General features: G+C 46.6%; 1 protein-coding gene and 1 non-coding gene across 2 annotated transcripts; both read left to right on the forward strand.

Annotated features, from left to right (window-relative positions):
• Positions 1–301: 301 nt before the first annotated feature.
• PABPC4 (poly(A) binding protein cytoplasmic 4) lies at positions 302–16,513 on the forward strand. Its single transcript, XM_007952678.2, has 16 exons — positions 302–322; positions 3,001–3,193; positions 5,783–5,976; positions 7,143–7,258; positions 8,476–8,615; positions 8,981–9,075; positions 9,735–9,872; positions 10,468–10,563; positions 12,795–13,067; positions 13,423–13,510; positions 13,679–13,750; positions 14,234–14,320; positions 14,414–14,541; positions 15,825–15,918; positions 16,019–16,149; positions 16,424–16,513. Exons 1-16 carry the CDS (start codon positions 302–304, stop codon positions 16,511–16,513), a joined length of 1,956 nt encoding a protein of 651 aa, XP_007950869.2.
• Positions 10,989–11,122, forward strand: LOC122151256. Its single transcript, XR_006164056.1, has one exon. It is a non-coding gene; the product is annotated as a small nucleolar RNA SNORA55 (small nucleolar RNA).
• Positions 16,514–18,061: the final 1,548 nt, after the last annotated feature.

The raw sequence follows: 18,061 nt of genomic DNA on the forward strand, positions 1-18,061 counted from the left end.
CTCAGAAACCCAAAGGGTTTTCTATGTATTGGAATCAACTTGATGGTGATGAGTTTGTGTTTTTAGTATAGTAGAGCTGATAAGGGACAAGTTATGGTGGCTTCTTGGCCACAGCCAGCTACCTGGAGGGACCAAGTAGTTGGACCTGTGGGCTTAGGACCATGGTCACAGGGGGGGGACATCAAGCTCAATTGGCATAACATACTACACAAAAACTGTTCTACATCCCACTGTTTATAGTCACTTTGGTGAGCAGCAGCTGAGGTCTTAAAAGCTTGTAAGCAGCAATCTAGATGCAACAATGGGTCTCTTCTCATCCAGAGCAAAGAAGAATAAAGAAAACCAAAGGCACATGGAAACAATTAGTCCAAGGAACTAGTAGAGACCATTTGATCCTCATCCTATATGACCAGAAGAACTAGATGGTGCCTGGCTAGCATTGTCAACTACTCAAAGGCGGATTGGTGTAGGAGATCCTAGATAGAGTGGGAGAACAATGTGGAACAAAACTCAAAATCATAAAACAAAACAAACAAAAAAACAGATTTACTGGTCTTATAAAGCCTGGTGAGACCCCTGAGACTACGGCTCCTAGTTACCCTTCAGGTCTAGAACTGAACTCACTCCAGAAACTTCCAGCCAAACAATAGACAGGTATATAGAGTGAACGTTTACATCAGGTAGATACACTCCTTGGAGAGATCAATCATAAGAGAATCAAAAGGCACATGGAGATAGCTCGAGGGGCAGGAGTGCATGGGAAGGAAGGACACAGGGAAGAGGTAACTATAGGGTGGAAGTGAGAAGAGAGGTGTTACATTGTGGGGAATTGCAGTCAATGTCATGAACCGAAATGTGTATGAACTGCTGCATGGAAAATTAATTTGCTCTGTAAATTTTCACCCAAATCACACACACACACACACACACACACAGATTTACAGCTTTGAAAACCCTATGGGGCAGTTCAACTCTGTCCTATAGGGTTGCAATGAGTTGGAATTGACTCCATGGCAGTGGGTTTGTTTTGCTTTGTTTTTAACGCTGGAGTTCCTGGTACTTGTGGAGGAAGGGAATGCTGGAGCATGTGTAAGGCAGGAACTTGTCAGATAAGGAAAATTCAAGTATTTCCACTAACTGAGAGCAATAGAAAAGTAGCAAGACTGCACCCTATCAAAGGCAAAAAACTTGTTCAATTTGGAAAAACAAGGCAGTCCCATCGAATTCTGGCATTCCCAGGTTTCACTATAGTTTGCAATGCATGGATACAGTCCCACATGACATAAAATTTCCCACGTCCCTCATGACTTTTAAATAATCTAGCAGACCCTTATACAGATGAAAAATCATTTTGTATTAAACAAGCCTAGATATTAAATCCCGTGTACATAGAAACAGAAATGTATTTTTTCATCCTTACATGTCAACTAAATTTCCAGGCCTGCCATTACTGCGTAAATTGAAGAATGATTGCATCTTTTATAATTGAAGATTTACTAAAATTTGTTCATCCTTTCAGAAAATCTCATCACCTATGGAGGCAACTGCTTTTCTAGCTGAGCATTGCCAATGATTCTGCCTCTAAGTCCCAGTTCTGAAAACTTCAGTATGTATTCTTGGGTATTCTGGCCCAAACATACTGAACCACCTATTTTTCAATTATACATTATTTTATTTCTTAATTTTTCCATTGGGCAATACGTTGATTTCTAAACGTTATGCACGTGGGTGGTTAAATTACCTATGGATTCCGTTCCCGGATGATGGAGGGAGGGGCTATAAACTATTTATTAGGAAAAATTGGCCTTGGGGCTGGTGAAAGCCCGGAACCGAGCGGTCCTCCGCACACCAGGGGCCGCTGTGGCGCCGCGAGGCCGCAGGCTCGCTCTCGCGTGGCCGCCCCGCCTCGGGCCCCCGGGCCGAGTGGGCGGGCACGGCTGCGCCCAGGTCGCAAGGCGCCCTTCGACCAGCAGCGCCCGGGGCGGGCGGGTATAAATGGAGCGGTGGCTCCCCCAGCCGCCTCTCTCCGCCCCGGGTCGCCGCTGCCTCCGTCGCTTTCGGGCCCAGCGGCCTGAAGAAAAAAAGAGAAAAAAATAAAAAAAACCCGAAAACGCTTTAAAAATCTTAAAAAAAGGAAAAGAAAAGGCGAATCTTCCTCGGAACACCCGCAGGGAAGTCACTTTTGCACGCTTCCGGCCTGCCCCGCGCCCGCCGCCGCACTTTCACGTCTGTCTGTCTCCGTCTGTCGGTCCGGTGGTGAGCAGCCAGTGCCCGCCCGCCTGCCGCCCGCTCGAATCTGTCCTCGTCCACGCGTCTCCGTTCCGATCCTCGCGCGTCCGTCTGTCCGGCCTGCCGCCTGGCCCTACCCGTCTGCGCGCGCCGCGTGGCAGCCTCCGTGCCCGCCCGGCCCCGCGGCCCCACCGGTTGTCCTCGCTCCCCGCGCGCCGTCCTCCCCGCGCACCACGTGTCCGCGCTGCCCTTCCCGGAGCCCAGCGTGGGAGGCGGCTGCGCGCACGCCTGCCTGGGGCTTGCAGAGTCGGCACAGACAAATATTTTGTTTCCCTCTTCCACTGGCTGTTGTAATTTTAAACCGCCAGGAGCCCGAGGCCTATATTTATAGAGAAACGCGTGTCCCGGAGGCCGCTGTGTGTTGCCTCTTGAAGAATTTTTAGAATTTGGAAGGGGATTCCCCATTTTAATATATTTTTTTGAAATTTGAGGTTTTAACCAGGACAGCTGCAAATTACAAACTCCCAGGGAGGGCCATATTGTTTTTTTGAGCACCTTTTGTCTGAGGTTTTGCAGAGTCTCAGATGAGCTGTCCCTGAAGTCCTGTTTTCCGTCTTCTGTGTACCAGCCTACTCCAGAGCCTCTTGGCTTCACTCTTGCCACCTGTGAGCCGCCGCGCGGGCCACGGCTCGGGGAAGAGCCTCTTTTGTCCTGTGGTGATCCCTAGAAGAAGTCCTCCTGGCGGGGCTCGGGGTAGTGGGGGGCGGGGAGATGAATGCTGCAGCCAGCAGCTACCCCATGGCCTCCCTCTACGTGGGTGACCTGCACTCGGACGTCACCGAGGCCATGCTGTATGAAAAGTTCAGTCCTGCGGGGCCTGTGCTGTCCATCCGGGTCTGCCGCGATATGATCACCCGCCGCTCCTTGGGTTATGCCTACGTCAACTTCCAGCAGCCGGCTGACGGTGAGTAGAAGCTATGTCCACAAAACTGGGACCCCAAAGAACCCTGGGAATCATCTAGGCAAGCCCCTACCGCCATGGAGAGGAGCATCAAGACAGCATGTTGCCCCAAAGGCTGAACCTACTGCTGTGGTGAACATGGGGCCTGGCATCAGATTTCTTCTATCACTTGTTAACTGTGTGACCTTGGGCTAATAAGTGGTGGAGGTGGGGTTGTAACCTAGGAAGACTGCATAAAGGGGATCAGAGGGAAGTCACTGTCATTCCATTGTGTGTGTGGTCCTGTGGGGCTGGGTTTGTGCCCTCAAAGGCCTGCCAAAAAGGTAGGATGATGAAAAATTTTAGATTGCAAAACTAGCTGGCCTGTCCTCCACCCGTGCCTTGGCCTGACTCTCTGGGTTTTGTGCTGATAAGGGGTCTTAGGGGCATTTAGGAAGCCACGGAACTATTCTGTGCAGGGATTTGTATTAGTGCCACCAGAGCAGCATGTGCAGCCAGTAGGCAGGCCAGCTTCCCAGTCTGCACTCTTTGCTGAGGAGAATGGTGACCAGTTAGTCCGGGAAAGTGCCACCTGAAATTCCACTGGGTTGGAAGCTGGGACTGGTGAGCATTATCACCTTAGCTCTGCACAATGATTGATATTTTGAGTTCATGCTATTTGAAGGCAGTAGGACTTCTGTGAAGGAAAAGGAACAGCAATTGGAGGCTAACTTGGGACTCCAGATGCAGTGCTCTGCCTGCCCCAGATTGGAGCAGTGGAGAGGTGTGCTGCAGGCGTGGCAGGAGTGAGGCAATAAGAAACCTAATCGGGCTGCACGTGACTCCAGACTAAGAGGGAACAACTGCAGAGACCATTACTGAGAGAAACAAGCCATTCTGTGGCAAAGTCCCCACAGTTCACTGTTGATGAGATAGAGAAAATGTAACTTGCACAAGGATGCAGCTGAGACCAGGGAATTGGATTTGTGTTCCTCTGAGTTGACTCTTATTTGTGGCCACAGAAGCACAAGGAACGTAGCCGAGTATGGACTTTTTAGCGGGGGAATAGTAGGTGCGTACACTACCAGTCATCTGCCTTCTTGCCTCTTCTGCACAAAAGTCCTGTCACTTAGAGACAGTAGCAGAAGCCATTGGTCAGTGTGTCTGCCAGCACATACCTCTGCAGGACCTCTCCTTCTATAAATAAATGCACCCAGATTTGTCAGACTATGCTGACCGCCTTCTGCAGTGCTGGCTTGAAATAGTTGGGTTGTGTTGAAATGGGCTCCTTTACTGCTAATTAGTGTAGTGAGTTTGGGGTCTCAGGCTGTGGAGCTCAGATAATCTTTAAAGCAAACTCTTGTACCTGGACATTTTCTGTTCTGTATCTCTCTCCCCTTATCCCCCACCTCCATTCCTTCTGAGGAAGGTATTTGAAAACTGCAAAAAAGATACTCCCTTGGCTGACTCTGCCTCTGAATTCATGGAGGGAAAAAGTTAGGGAGTTGTTGCTGCAAAGCAGGAGAAAACTTCCCCAAATCTAGCCCTCTGAATCCCCTCAGTGGAGGAAGTTCTAGGTGGTACCATTACATTAGTGAAGTCACTGCTATGAAATAATAGTGTAATCAGGTCTGAATGTCCTTATTGCTACCAGTGAGAAAAAAATATTCTGTTTAGAGGATGATTATTTTACTTTCTGGTCCTTTATATGGTCTCCATGGTACAAGCATTGACTTGGTTGGCAAACTAAGAAAGGGTCCCAAGGCACTGAAGAGCTGTTTTTGGGCACCTGGGCAGGTGAAATCCTAAAATTCTATAGAACTCAGGTTACTGCTTCAGCTGAGCACCTATGCAATGCCCAGGTTCAGAAGACTTGGAACAACTAGGTGCAGGACCAGGAGCTCTGGTAGCATAGTGCCTAAGACACTTGACTGCTAACCAGAAGGCTGGCCGTTCAAACCCACCAGCCACTTCTCGGAAGGAAGGTTGGGCAATCTACTTCTGTAGTGATACCTCCTTGGAAACCCAAGGAGGGGTCGATGGCACATAACAACAAGGTGCAGGACCTACCTAGTTGCACTATTGCAAGAAGGATTGGCAGTTTCATCCTTTGTGTCTTCATAACACAAGTCGCTTAAAAAGTAAAAACCAAACTCATTGCTGTTGAGTCAATTTCGACACATAGCGACCCCTCGGATTTCTGAGGCGGTATCTCTATGGAAGTAGATGGCCCAGTCTTCCTTCTGAGGAGTGGCTGGTGGGTTTGAACCACCAGCCTTCTAGTTAGCCGTCAAATGTCTTGGGCACTATGCCACTATGTGAGGTTAGTTTGAACTTGGTGCCAGGAAGCAAGCCACTTAGATTATCTTGCTTCTTAAACACCTTACCCCACAAGGACACATACCCAAACAGGGATCGGACATTTTGTCATGAGGCAGAGTGATTAGCTGGAACTTATTTTCTACCCTCAATAAGAAATTGGGCTAGAAATATCTGATATCAGTTGCCTTTTTATCAGAGTGATTACCTTGAAAAGTGCCGGGTAATTTGTGACAGCCTCCTACGTGAGGGTGAAGTTTTATTTTTCCCAACTGAAATGTGTTTCTGTTACAGCTGAGCGTGCCCTGGACACGATGAATTTTGATGTGATTAAAGGAAAGCCAATCCGAATCATGTGGTCACAGAGGGATCCCTCTTTGAGAAAATCTGGTGTTGGAAACGTCTTCATCAAGAACCTGGACAAATCCATAGATAACAAGGCACTTTATGATACTTTTTCTGCTTTTGGAAACATTCTGTCCTGCAAGGTAAACATTGATTAAACGATTTCAGCAGAATATTGAATCTTGAAAACACGGTAAATACCAGATGGGGAAGTGCCTTGAAACTGGGCAACAGCATGGTAATCTTCAAAATGCTGGCAATGGCTCTGAATCCTACAAGTTCCCCATTGGTGATCTTGTGCCACAACTCAGCATACCCATGGGTGCTTTTGTGTCTGTTTATTCTCTCAGCTTGAAAACTCCTTCCTGGTTTCTAGTGTTGTTACGTGCCATCAAGTCAGACCCAACTCATAGGAACCCCTCCTTGGGTTTCTGAGGCAGTATCACTACAAAAATAGATTGCCCAATCTTCCTTCCAAGGAGTGGCTGATGGGTTTGAACTGCCAGCCTTCTGGTTAGCAGTCAAATGCCTTAGGCACTATGCTACCAGAGCTCCCTTCTAGTTTTAGAAGTCCTCAAAAATTTGTTTGGTGGGAGATGGTGAACCAGAGAAAGTGCCTTTGGGCTCCTAGAAGTTTTACGTAATCACTTTAGAAACATAAATTTTCCCTCTTCCCTATCCACACCTACATGGGTGAAGCACTTTGTGAACTGTGGTGTGGCTGTCATTTTACATATCTGACCGCACCAAAACCGAAATCAAACCTGTTGCTGTCGAGTCGATTCCGACTCATAGTGACCCTATAGAACAGAACAGAACTGTCCCATAGGGTTTCCAAGGCTGTAATCTTTATGGAAGCATACTGCCACATCTTTCTCCCATTGAACAGCTGGTGGGTTCAAAACACTGACCTTTTGGTTGGCAGCTGAGCACTTAACCACCAGGCTCCTATGTATCTTGACTCCACACCAGACTGAAATTTTATCATGGGCCTGGAAAACGGTTCACCTTTCTGCTGCACTGTGGCTTGCAGAATTTCTAAATTTTTTTTTTTTTTTAATGAAAGTGAGGTGGGAAAAAAACTATTTAGAGTTGAAGCAGGCTAATAGTAGCTTCTATTTGTAAATGGAGCACTTCCTAGTTGCCTGGCACAGTGCTAAGTGCTTTACTTACTACAGTCTGCTACCTTTTGCCCATGGATGGGCTAGTGACTTCTCAACCACAGAGAGACCCCTGAGCAGGAGACTGAGTTTCTCGCATCTCTGGAGCTGGCCAGTGGTGCTAAAGTGGCCTGCCTTGTCTTTGATAGGTGGTGTGTGATGAGAACGGCTCTAAGGGTTATGCCTTTGTCCACTTCGAGACCCAAGAGGCTGCTGACAAGGCCATCGAGAAGATGAATGGCATGCTCCTCAATGACCGCAAAGTGTGAGTGTCCCAGTCCGGAGCAACAACCATCGCATGAGCCAGCCGTGGCCCCACCTCGGTATTAACTGGCACACACAAGGCGGCTACTGGTTCTCTCGGCCCAAGTGTGGCCTGCTCCTACCTCTCCACTCCAGGGCTGGTGAGTCTCCCTGCCCAAGCCGTGGCAGCCCTTTTGACTCGCCAAGGTGGGCTTCCTGCCCATGCCATGGCCTGCCTGCCGCCTCTCCCTTAATGGCATTCATCTGTGGGTTTTGTGAGCTTGGGCAACTGGGGCTGGCTGGAAGGCAGCTCTAAGCCCATTCTGAGCAGGGGTCTTGGCCAGTGGCAGAGTGGAGAGGGCCCTGGACTGACCAGGAGCTGTATACTAGCCATGTGACCTTGGCCTTCCAATGACTGAAGTCTGTCCATGGATCACTCGCTAGTTGATTCCAAATTATTATGATTCAATGGCCTAATACAAAGCTGGCTCCACAGTAATAATTTAGTTACAATGAAAAATCCTGTTGGCAGAAGACACTGTTAATAGCAGACCTTACTGCTTTGGTGTGGTTATTGCAGACTGAACAGAATGGGGATTTAAAATTACGTGGAGAGAAGACAGGACAGTACGTCTTGCATTAACAAAAAACTTATCTGTCCTTTGAGCTGTTGAACAGATCAGGGGATGGGTTGCATTGATATGTCTATATGCTGCAGTCAGATGTTTCACAGGTATCGCTAGAAAGAAATAGTAAACATTTTGCAGTATATGGATACATTTTCCTATTTTGTGTGAATAATACCAAAGATGACTAGAGTGAAAATAGCAAAGGGTAATTCTTGATTCGTTCCAACAATCTCACTCCTCCCAGGATTAACCACTGTTCATAGTTTGGTTTATATCCTTCCAGACCTTTTCTATGCATTTACCTAGATGCACAGAAATGAGTGTTGTAAAAACATGGTCATCAGGTTCCTTCACGAAGGCAGTGTGATGTGGTAGGAGTAGCCCTGGTCTGAGCCAGGAGCCCTGGGGCTGGTCCTCACAGGAAAAGTCCTGCCTCTTGCTTTCTGCTGGGGAGTTGGGGTATCTCTGAGCTTGCTCTTTTGATGGTTGGATGGGGGCTTGTGTCTTAACTTCTGTCGGCCTTTAACCCATATTCCTTTGGGCCCCTAGAAATCATAGTTGGTCCTTCTGGGTGATCACTGGTTTTCATGTTTTTTTTTTTTTTTAATAGGTTCGTGGGCAGATTTAAGTCTCGTAAAGAGCGGGAAGCCGAGCTTGGAGCCAAAGCTAAGGAATTCACCAATGTTTATATCAAGAACTTTGGGGAAGAGGTGGATGACGAGAGTCTGAAAGAGCTGTTCAGTCAGTTTGGTAAGTCAGGATCCTTTGTCCAATATCTTCCCTTTCAACGTCAACCAGACCTAGAATACCATCTGTTTTTATTTATTTAAGAGACAGGGCACCCAGACCCAGAAAATACTTTGCATGACAAAGATTACAAGGTAGATAGGAATAGGACCTCAGGCCTCATCTCTTGACTTTATCCTGCTTCATCTCAGCCCAAAGGCCATCTCAGCTGCTTAGAATTAATTAGAAGGTCCTGTATGGTGCCTCTCTCTGTCTTGAAGGCCAATGTGGGTTCAGCAAGAAGTTGGCTTCAAGTGGGTTCCTAGAAGCATTCTCTGCTTAAGCTATAGCAGAGTGGTGTTACTAATAGTTCTGTCCTTTGGTAATAGGTAAGACCCTAAGTGTCAAGGTGATGAGAGATCCCAGTGGGAAATCCAAAGGCTTTGGCTTTGTGAGTTACGAAAAACACGAAGATGCCAATAAGGTGAGAGTACCACCAGGGTTTTTAGGAGGTAGCCCCCTTAGGGTGTGGGGGCAGGGCCTTGTTAGCACACAGCAGAATAGAGCTGGAATGGTCCCAGTGTCTGTCTAGTTGTGGCTACACAGTTGCTGTGCTCTGGAATGATCTGAGTGATTCCACATGTCATCATGTAACTGTTTTCAAAGCAGTTGGCACCTACCTGTGGCCTCAGCTGTCAGCTGTTTAGCCCTGTGGGATGAAAGAATAGGACAAGTGTTTGTTCCTACTCAGAGGTGAGGGAACTAAGGCCCAGAGTGGCTGATTTGATTACAGCACAGCAGCTATTTACTTGCAAAGTATTTGTGTGCTAAACCCTTGACCTATCTTACCTCACTTAATACCCACAAAAGAAACTGAGTTGTTCAGTGATAGTCAGATTATAAACCTAGGCTCATCTCTCCCATGCTTATATTTAAACAACTCATTTAAATACTAATCCCACTTCACAGATGAGGAAGTCTGGATTTGCTTACTAGACTTCAGAGATTGAATGACCATAATTTTCAGGCATACAGCAAAGATTTCTCTCCCCCAGAATAGTAAGTGGGACTTGTAGACCTCCAAACCACCTCCAGACCCCCTGCTTTTACGTCTTGATTTAAAGACATCTTTTTCTTCTCTAGGCCGTGGAAGAGATGAATGGAAAAGAAGTCAGTGGAAAAGTCATCTTTGTAGGCCGTGCACAGAAGAAAGTTGAACGGCAGGCTGAGTTAAAACGGAAATTTGAGCAGCTGAAACAGGAGAGAATTAGTCGATATCAGGTGAGAGGTGGTCTTGGCCCAGCCTACCACAAGATTTACTCTGAAATACTTGCAAAGCCCTCTTGTGGTGTAACAGGCATTCTCTTTGAGGCTTTGGAGTCTGTTCTTCCTTACCTTCCTCCAATGAGTATCCAGTTTAAAAGGATATACCTACCAAATACGGCAGTGGTTACAGAACAGGGATAGAAAGGAGAGCCTCAGCCTATTGTTCTTAGTCATGTAGGCCCCTTTTACTTATGACTCCCTCCCTCATTTTATTTGGAATGGTGGCAAGACCCCTGCTAGGGCGAAGGGAAGACCAAGTCAGCCAGAACAGCTGTGGGGAAAGGTAACATGTGACTCCACTGATGGTCATACAGAGTCTTAGGGCAATGACTTCTCAACTTGTAGCCTGCAGGGCTTGTTAACATGGGTCGCTGGGCCCCAGTCCCAGAGTTGCCAATTCATTAAGTTTGGGGTCTGGCCTGAGCATTTGCATTTCTAACACGTTCCCAGTGATGCTGCTGTTGGCCTGGTGACCACACTTGGACAACCACTGTCTTTAGGGGATATATAAGGTACAGAAGCACAATTGACAGTGTTCCTTCTCTTTTAGGGGGTGAATCTTTACATTAAGAACTTGGATGACACCATCGATGATGAGAAGTTAAGGAAAGAGTTTTCTCCTTTTGGGTCAATCACCAGTGCTAAGGTACTTGGGGACTGGAAGCAGGGAAGTGGTATTCCATTAGAGGGTATTTATTGTTTCAATGAAGGGATAGCACTTAAATCGTGCTCACTTCTGAGAGTAGCTACCACAGCACTCTAGTGAACTCTTTGCATGCAGTTACACATCTGTGTGGCTCTGAAGAATGACATTTCATCAGGTTAATGTGGTATTGCTCTGGTGGTGTAGTAGGTAAGACATTTGGTTGCTAACCAGAAGGTCGGCGATTCAAACCCACCAGCTGCTCCACGAGAGAGATGAGGCAATCTACTTCCTTAAAGATTTATAACTGGAAACCCAATGGGGATTGCTATGAGTTGGAACTGACTTGATGGCAGTGAGTTTGGGTCTTCCAAATACTGGGGTATGGAGATGAATCTGATCCATCCACTCCAGGCCAATCCCCCCGAGCACCTGAATCTTTCCCATTCTCTGCTGCCTTGTGCTGGTGTGGGGACAGATGGTGCTACAGTATGAGCGGAGGAAATCCAGACGGGTTGTTGCCATTTGCCTTGGGGCCTGTCTCTACAACTCTGCCACACTCTTCTTCCTGAGGGAATTTGAGGACTTTGGAGTTGGGAATTTCTACCTTGGTCTTTGAAAGGAGGACAAGTGGGTGGAAAGTTTGTTTTTCCATATTTGGTAATGTGCATCATGCTTGGTTTTCTTGAATAGTTGTATTAACTAAGTTTTCAGGGTAGCCATTCCATTTTAAAGGTAAAGGATGCGAGTCCTTGAGCAAGAGAAATGTCGTTTACACAGGACAGTGTGCTGAATGTCCTTGGCATTTGGGAGTGTTGCAGAAACCAATGGCATCTGAAAGGTTTGGGTCATAACGTGATGCAGTAGCAGAGTTCATGAAGTCCTTTAGGTGAAGAAAAAGGCCAGATTGAGCTGGTAAAGGTATGAGGTCCCTGCTTAAGCCCTTATCTATGCCACTCAGAACGTAGAGGTATTGAACAAAGAAGATGATCAGTTGCAGTAGGGAGAGTTGACCAGAGGCACAAGACAACCCTGTGGGGTTCCCCCTAGTTCCCTGTCTTCCCTTGTTCATTAGCATCATAGTCTAGCTAGCATTTGCAAGAAGAGTGTACAAGAGCTATATTATAATCACAGCCCCATTTTTAAGAACATGGTGGTGCATTATTTTCATAAACCTTTACTGGCGTATCTCATCACTTGGTATAGAGTTGTTGAGCAGATACATGTCTTTAGGTCCATGTCCTCAGCTCCAGGAGGTTCTCCAAGCAGTGAGCTAAGACAAAGTGGTGCTAAGCCCATATATTCCTCGTGGTACCAGTGAGATTCTAGGAGTTAAGTCAGAGAAAGTAATCACTTTTTCAGGTGAGGAAAAAAGCCGTTAGTGAGTGACTGCATTATTAGCAGATTATCTGAACCAGTAGACCTGTGGCTTCGTAGCTATTTGCCTTAGAATATAGCATGGAAATTGAGTCTCAGTGCAAGTGAGTGATTTGTCAAGGTGGTATAGCTTGGTAAAAGCAGAGCTGGGACTAGAACTCAGGCTGCCTGTCTTCAGCTCATCATCTTCTGTTGTTGCTCCCAGTGAATTAGTGGTGACATGCATTTGGTGACTCTTGTTATGTGCTGTTGAGTTGGACCCGACTCATAGTGACCCCTCCTTGGGTTTCCAAGGCAGTATCACTATAGATTGCTCCACCTTCCGAGGAGTGGCTGGTGGGTTTGAACTGCCAGCCTTCTGGTTAGCAGTCAAGTGCCTTAGGCACTATGCTACCAGAGCTCCTTTTGGTGACGCTATGGCTCCCTAACTCCTGCTAGCATGTGGTCTTTCAAAAGTGTATCCTAATGTCACTAAGAGTTGGAAATATTTGAGCAAGGTCTCAAGCAGATGAGTTCCACAGATTGTTTGACACTACTGTCAAGATCTCTTGTGGCTGTCTGGGGGGTGAGATAGCTATCTTTTTATGTATCAGAAAACTTTTTGTGTTCCTGGTTCAATCACTAACCATATTATAGCATCTGGGAACCTTAGATCACCTGGAATGCCTAGGTTCTACCCTCAGAGGTTGCCTTACTTGGTCCTGGGGTATGTCCTGGGTTTGAGATTGAGAGTCTCTGACCCAGACATTGTAGCTTACAACAGAGCCCAGATTTTCTAGCTCTTCTGAAATAACTGCCTTTCTAGCCCCTCACTATGTGTATAACTTTTTTCTTAAGGTGCTGCTCTTGTTTTGTAGGTGATGCTGGAAGATGGGAGAAGCAAAGGATTTGGCTTTGTCTGCTTTTCTTCTCCTGAAGAGGCAACCAAAGCAGTCACTGAGATGAATGGACGCATTGTGGGCTCTAAGCCACTGTATGTTGCCCTGGCCCAGAGGAAGGAAGAGAGAAAAGCTCACCTGACCAACCAGTATATGCAACGGGTGGCAGGAATGAGAGCACTCCCTGCCAATGCCATCTTAAATCAGTTTCAGCCTGCAGCTGGTGGCTACTTTGTGCCAGCAGTTCCACAGGTGGGTCTGCTGGATGCTCATGGCTCTTTGAACCCTGTCCACTGATAGCCACTTCTGGAGGGTGCAGTGCTAGGGGAGAATGATTTTTGGATATTGGGGTTTAGAACTTTAGCGGGGGAGGGGGAACCTCTTCAAATAAAATAAGGACTTTTTCATGGGGTCATTGTTTATCTCTCTACACATACTTTGGCAGAGGCAGAATGAGACAACCCCCTGTAATTGACCCTTCAGCTTTTGTATAGAGAGAGCTGTATTCTGAATAAATAGCCTGAGGCCTGGTAGTGAGATGAGATGCTGCTCTAGTGTGGATTCAGATCATTATAATAAAAGGGTTGGATGCTGTTCTTTATTACAGGCTCAGGGAAGACCTCCATATTACACACCTAACCAACTAGCACAGATGAGGCCTAATCCACGTTGGCAGCAAGGTGGGAGACCTCAAGGTAGGTGGGGGGGTAATGACTTCTTCACCCAGGATAGAGCTATCCTGGTTTCCCCTGCCTTTCCTACTTGTACCCTCCCAGGAAAAGGTCTTGAAAAGAAAATGCTTAGGTCCTACCCTCAGGCGCTTGTCAGTGATGCACAGTTTTTTTGGGGTCTTTTTTCACCAGGCTTCCAAGGAATGCCAAGTGCTATACGCCAGTCTGGGCCTCGTCCAACTCTTCGCCATCTGGCTCCAACTGGTAATGCTCCGGCCTCTCGCGGCCTCCCTACTACCAGTCAGAGAGTCGGTGAGCAAACTGGCCTTGAGAAGCATTGCCCGGGGTGGAGGGAGTTAGGACGACTAGGCCCAGCCTGGTCATAGTGTCTTTTGAGTCCTGGTTCTATTTCAGTTGTGTGCTTAGGTAGGTACTTCACACGCAGAGAAGTTCTAGGAGTGTTGCTTTTTAACATTTCTGTGCTTATCGGTGACTCGTGAAAAAGATGGATTGTAGAGGTTTGCTAGCTGGCTGACGACGGAGGCAGACTGTTCTTTCAGGTGGTATATACGTACTGTGTTTTCTGAGAGGTGGAAAGAGTTGTATGTTTTTGGTGGCTTTTCAAAGTAGCAGTAGTGGTCCTGTGTGTGATGTGTTGTGTGAACATGCTTTGGTGCTTCTTCCGTGGGACGTGGCCAGTTGGACATCTGCTGCCAACACTGATGTGCATTTGCTGGTCTGTTGTAGGGTCTGAGTGCCCGGACCGCTTGGCTATGGACTTTGGTGGGGCTGGTGCCGCCCAGCAAGGGCTGACTGACAGCTGCCAGTCTGGAGGTGGTATTGGATGCACACAGATGGGGAAAGATGGGATTTTACGGGTCTTTGCCCAGATTGATGGGCTTTAATTTTATTTTCTTTCCCCCCAAGGTGTTCCCACAGCTGTGCAGAACTTAGCACCTCGGGCCGCTGTTGCTGCTGCTGCTCCTCGGGCTGTGACACCATACAAATACGCCTCCAGTGTCCGCAGCCCTCATCCTGCGATACAGCCTCTGCAGGTGAGGTCCACCATGCAATGCTACCAGGACTTTTTTCCTACTTCCACTTAACTTGAACGATGCTTTGCTTTGATTCCTTCAGCAGGTATTGGGTCCTACTGTGTGTCAGGACACTGCCCTGTGTGGTGAATGCAAACACTGTCTATGTGAGAAGGGGCTTGAAAAAGTAAACACAGATATAAATACAAATTATTCTAAATGTTCATATGTTTCCTGCCCTCCTTTTATTTTAAAGCTATATAAATAGTTCAGCTCTGAGCTTCCAGGTCAAGTTTACACCCATTGGCCTATTTGATTCTTAGCTACCCTGCAAAATGACAGGTACATGAAGGCAGGAAAGAATTCCATCTTACAAATGAGAAGGTCAGCTTCAGATCTTAGATTTTCTAAGCTGAGACTTGGAGCCTCTAGAGCAGTGCCCTTAAAGGCGAGCCAAGCAGCAGCTGGTGTCTCAGGACTCAGTAGAAGATTGCTGTGGAGGAGCCATGTTCAGCCTTCAGGACCTTCAGCTGCTTGGATTTTCTCTCTCTCTTTCTGCCCCCATGCATTCTAAGTTTGCGATTTCCCAGAGCTAGGTGCTATGTAACAGTATCTTGCTTATAAGGCCCTACTTGAGGGCTATGATTGGCATTGACCTTCCATGTTGATGAAATAGTAAGAAGGCTTCCCATTCTTTAGGAACCTTGGGTAAATTAAGTGAAACAACATGAGAGTCCTTGTTCTTTTCATCTTCTCTTATAATGGCATACTATTTTGGTTACAGTTGGTTGTGTTATTTTTATACTACTTTATTCTTCACCCTTAATTTCTAAGGACTGAAATAAGTTCCTTGAGAGCAAAGAGTGCCACACACAGGCATATCTCGTTTTATTGTGCTTTGCAGATACTGCGTTTCCTACAGACTGAAGGTTTGTGGCAACCCTGTGTGAAGCAAGTCTATCAGTGCCATTTTTCCAATAGCATGTGCTCACTTGCTGTCTCTGTTATGTTTTTGTAATTCTCACAGTATTTCAAATTTTTTCATAATGGTATTATATACTTAATAGACTACAGTATAGTATAAACATAACTTTCATATGCACTAGGAAACCAAAACATTTCTGTGACTTGCTTTACTGTGGTATTGACCTTTTTTGTGGTAGTCTGGAACTGAACCTGCAATACCTCTGAGATCTGCCTGTAGTAGCCATTTAGATGTTGCATGGTTGGACTGTCCTGACCTCCAACCATTGTGAAGAGTGTCTTCTCCTTTATTGCTAACCTGCTGCCCCTCTTTTTTCTAGGCCCCACAGCCTGCAGTCCATGTGCAGGGGCAGGAGCCTCTGACAGCCTCCATGCTGGCTGCAGCACCCCCCCAGGAGCAGAAGCAGATGCTGGGTGAGTGACATGTGGACTTGTAGAAGAGGGGCCTAAGCCTAGTACAGCATCTGCTCCTTGCTGTGATGAGATCTGATTTTTCTAAATATCCTTCCCATAGGAGAACGTTTGTTCCCGCTCATTCAAACAATGCATTCAAACCTAGCTGGAAAGATCACGGGGATGCTGCTGGAGATCGACAACTCTGAACTGCTGCACATGCTAGAGTCTCCCGAGTCTCTCCGCTCCAAGGTGAGCTGCTGCTCAGGTTTAGGGGCTTTAGCTGGCTCAGCTCAGGAGGATGAGAGACACCCAGGGGCGGCAGAGAGGAATTTTCTGCCCCCTTGACCCTCTCCTCACGCCTTGTGATTCAGGGCTGCCTCCTGTGGGTATTTGGGAAAGCATCAGCACCAGGAGAAGCTGGGTGATCATTTTGTGGTCAGTCTTGTCTGTTACTGGCCTGGGTACCAGGAAGGGCCAGGGGCTCTCTTCAGCTGCCCACTGACCCACTGGTGATTTCTTATAGGTGGATGAAGCTGTGGCGGTTCTACAGGCTCATCATGCCAAGAAAGAAGCTGCCCAGAAGGTGGGCGCTGTTGCTGCTGCTACCTCTTAGACAAGGAAAAACCGTATGTTTGGCTATTTTCACTTCCTGGAATGGTTTTGATTTGTGACTATCCTTGTAAAAGAGTTAGGGATGTTATTATATATGAGCTCTGGTGGCATAGTGCCCACCAGCCACTCCTCAGAAGGAAGACTAGGCAACCTACTTCTGTCTTAGAAACCGAAGGAAGGGTTGCTATGATTCGGAATTGACCTGACAACAGCTGTATAAAAGAGTAAAAGAGGAGCATAGGCCATAAATCACCTGGCCACATCCTGCCCTTGTTGGTCTGGAATAGTGTATTTATTTAAATTTATCCAAATCCCAAAGCCTCAGTTCAGTGAGCATTATCTTCCTGGGGTTTGCCTGAGTTTGACGAGGACTGCTTAGTTCTGGCAACACAAAGGGCACAGGCCTTGACATCAAGGATCCTGATCTAGTTGGAGAGACAGACACACACCTGACTACAGTTAACAGGGTGTGTTCCAATCTGAACTTGTGGATTTGGGGGGCTGCAGCCTCTGCTTTGGGGGCTTGGGTGAGTAAAGCTTAACAAGGACTGCTAGGTGCCTCCAAGTGGAAAAAGGAAACCAAATGAACAGAGGCAAAGACAAAACATGTGAGGGGAGGGCCAGAGCTGATGGTAGAGGTGGGCCTGACTTGGCTTAAGCATAGCCATCTTATCAGAATAGCATCTTATCATTAGAAACATAAGTGAGAGAACCATAAGTCTTTGATACAGGATGGCAAGGGGATGGGTGGGGCTAACTTGTAAATCAGGGGTTCTCAACTCCGGGTGATTTGGCCCACCCCCTAGTGGACACAGCAATGTCTGGACACTTGAAGCTGGGGACATGCTACTGGTATCTAGTGGGTATAGGTCAGGGATGCTGCCGTAGGATGCAACACACAGGACAGCCCTCCACAACAAAGCGTTATTGAGCCTAAAATATATTAGTAGCACTGAGGTTGAGACACTTGGTTTCGGGATATCTTATTATTGGTCAGAGATTTCAGTGAATTGTATTTATGTTGGTGCTTTTCATTTCAGGATTCAAAAGCCAAATAACCCTTCCTGGATTTCAGCTCAAGTTTGAAGACTTCCTAGCTTGTCCTATGGACCTCAACATCAAGAACCACAAATTGGAAATTTAATAGGTCATTTTGTATCAAAAGGTCAATTATGAAACACCTAGAGTTTTTCAATTATACGAATATATTCTCTGGGTTCTGCTGTAGCCCAGACAATATTAACTTTTTTTTCTATGGTGGGTTTTGATTTTTTCCCCCTCAGAAATTGGTTTTATTTGATGTATCCAAGTCTTAAGTTTCTCAATAAAGAAAAAACCTCCATAAAACCATCTCTGTCTTCCCTATGTTATGCCAACCATACAGTTCACAGTAGAAATTTTAGAAATGTGAATAGGAACAAATAAACTTCTCTGTAGTTTATTATCCTTTACTGGCTCTTAATAAACAAAAAACCACACCAAACTCACTGCCATCGAGTCAATTCCAACTCAAAGTGACCCCCTTTGGGTTTCTGAGGTGGTAAATCTT

This window comes from Orycteropus afer, unplaced genomic scaffold (genome assembly GCF_000298275.1).
Source record: "Orycteropus afer afer isolate SDZICR_OR568_19922 unplaced genomic scaffold, OryAfe1.0 scaffold00355, whole genome shotgun sequence".
NCBI lineage: Eukaryota > Metazoa > Chordata > Mammalia > Tubulidentata > Orycteropodidae > Orycteropus > Orycteropus afer.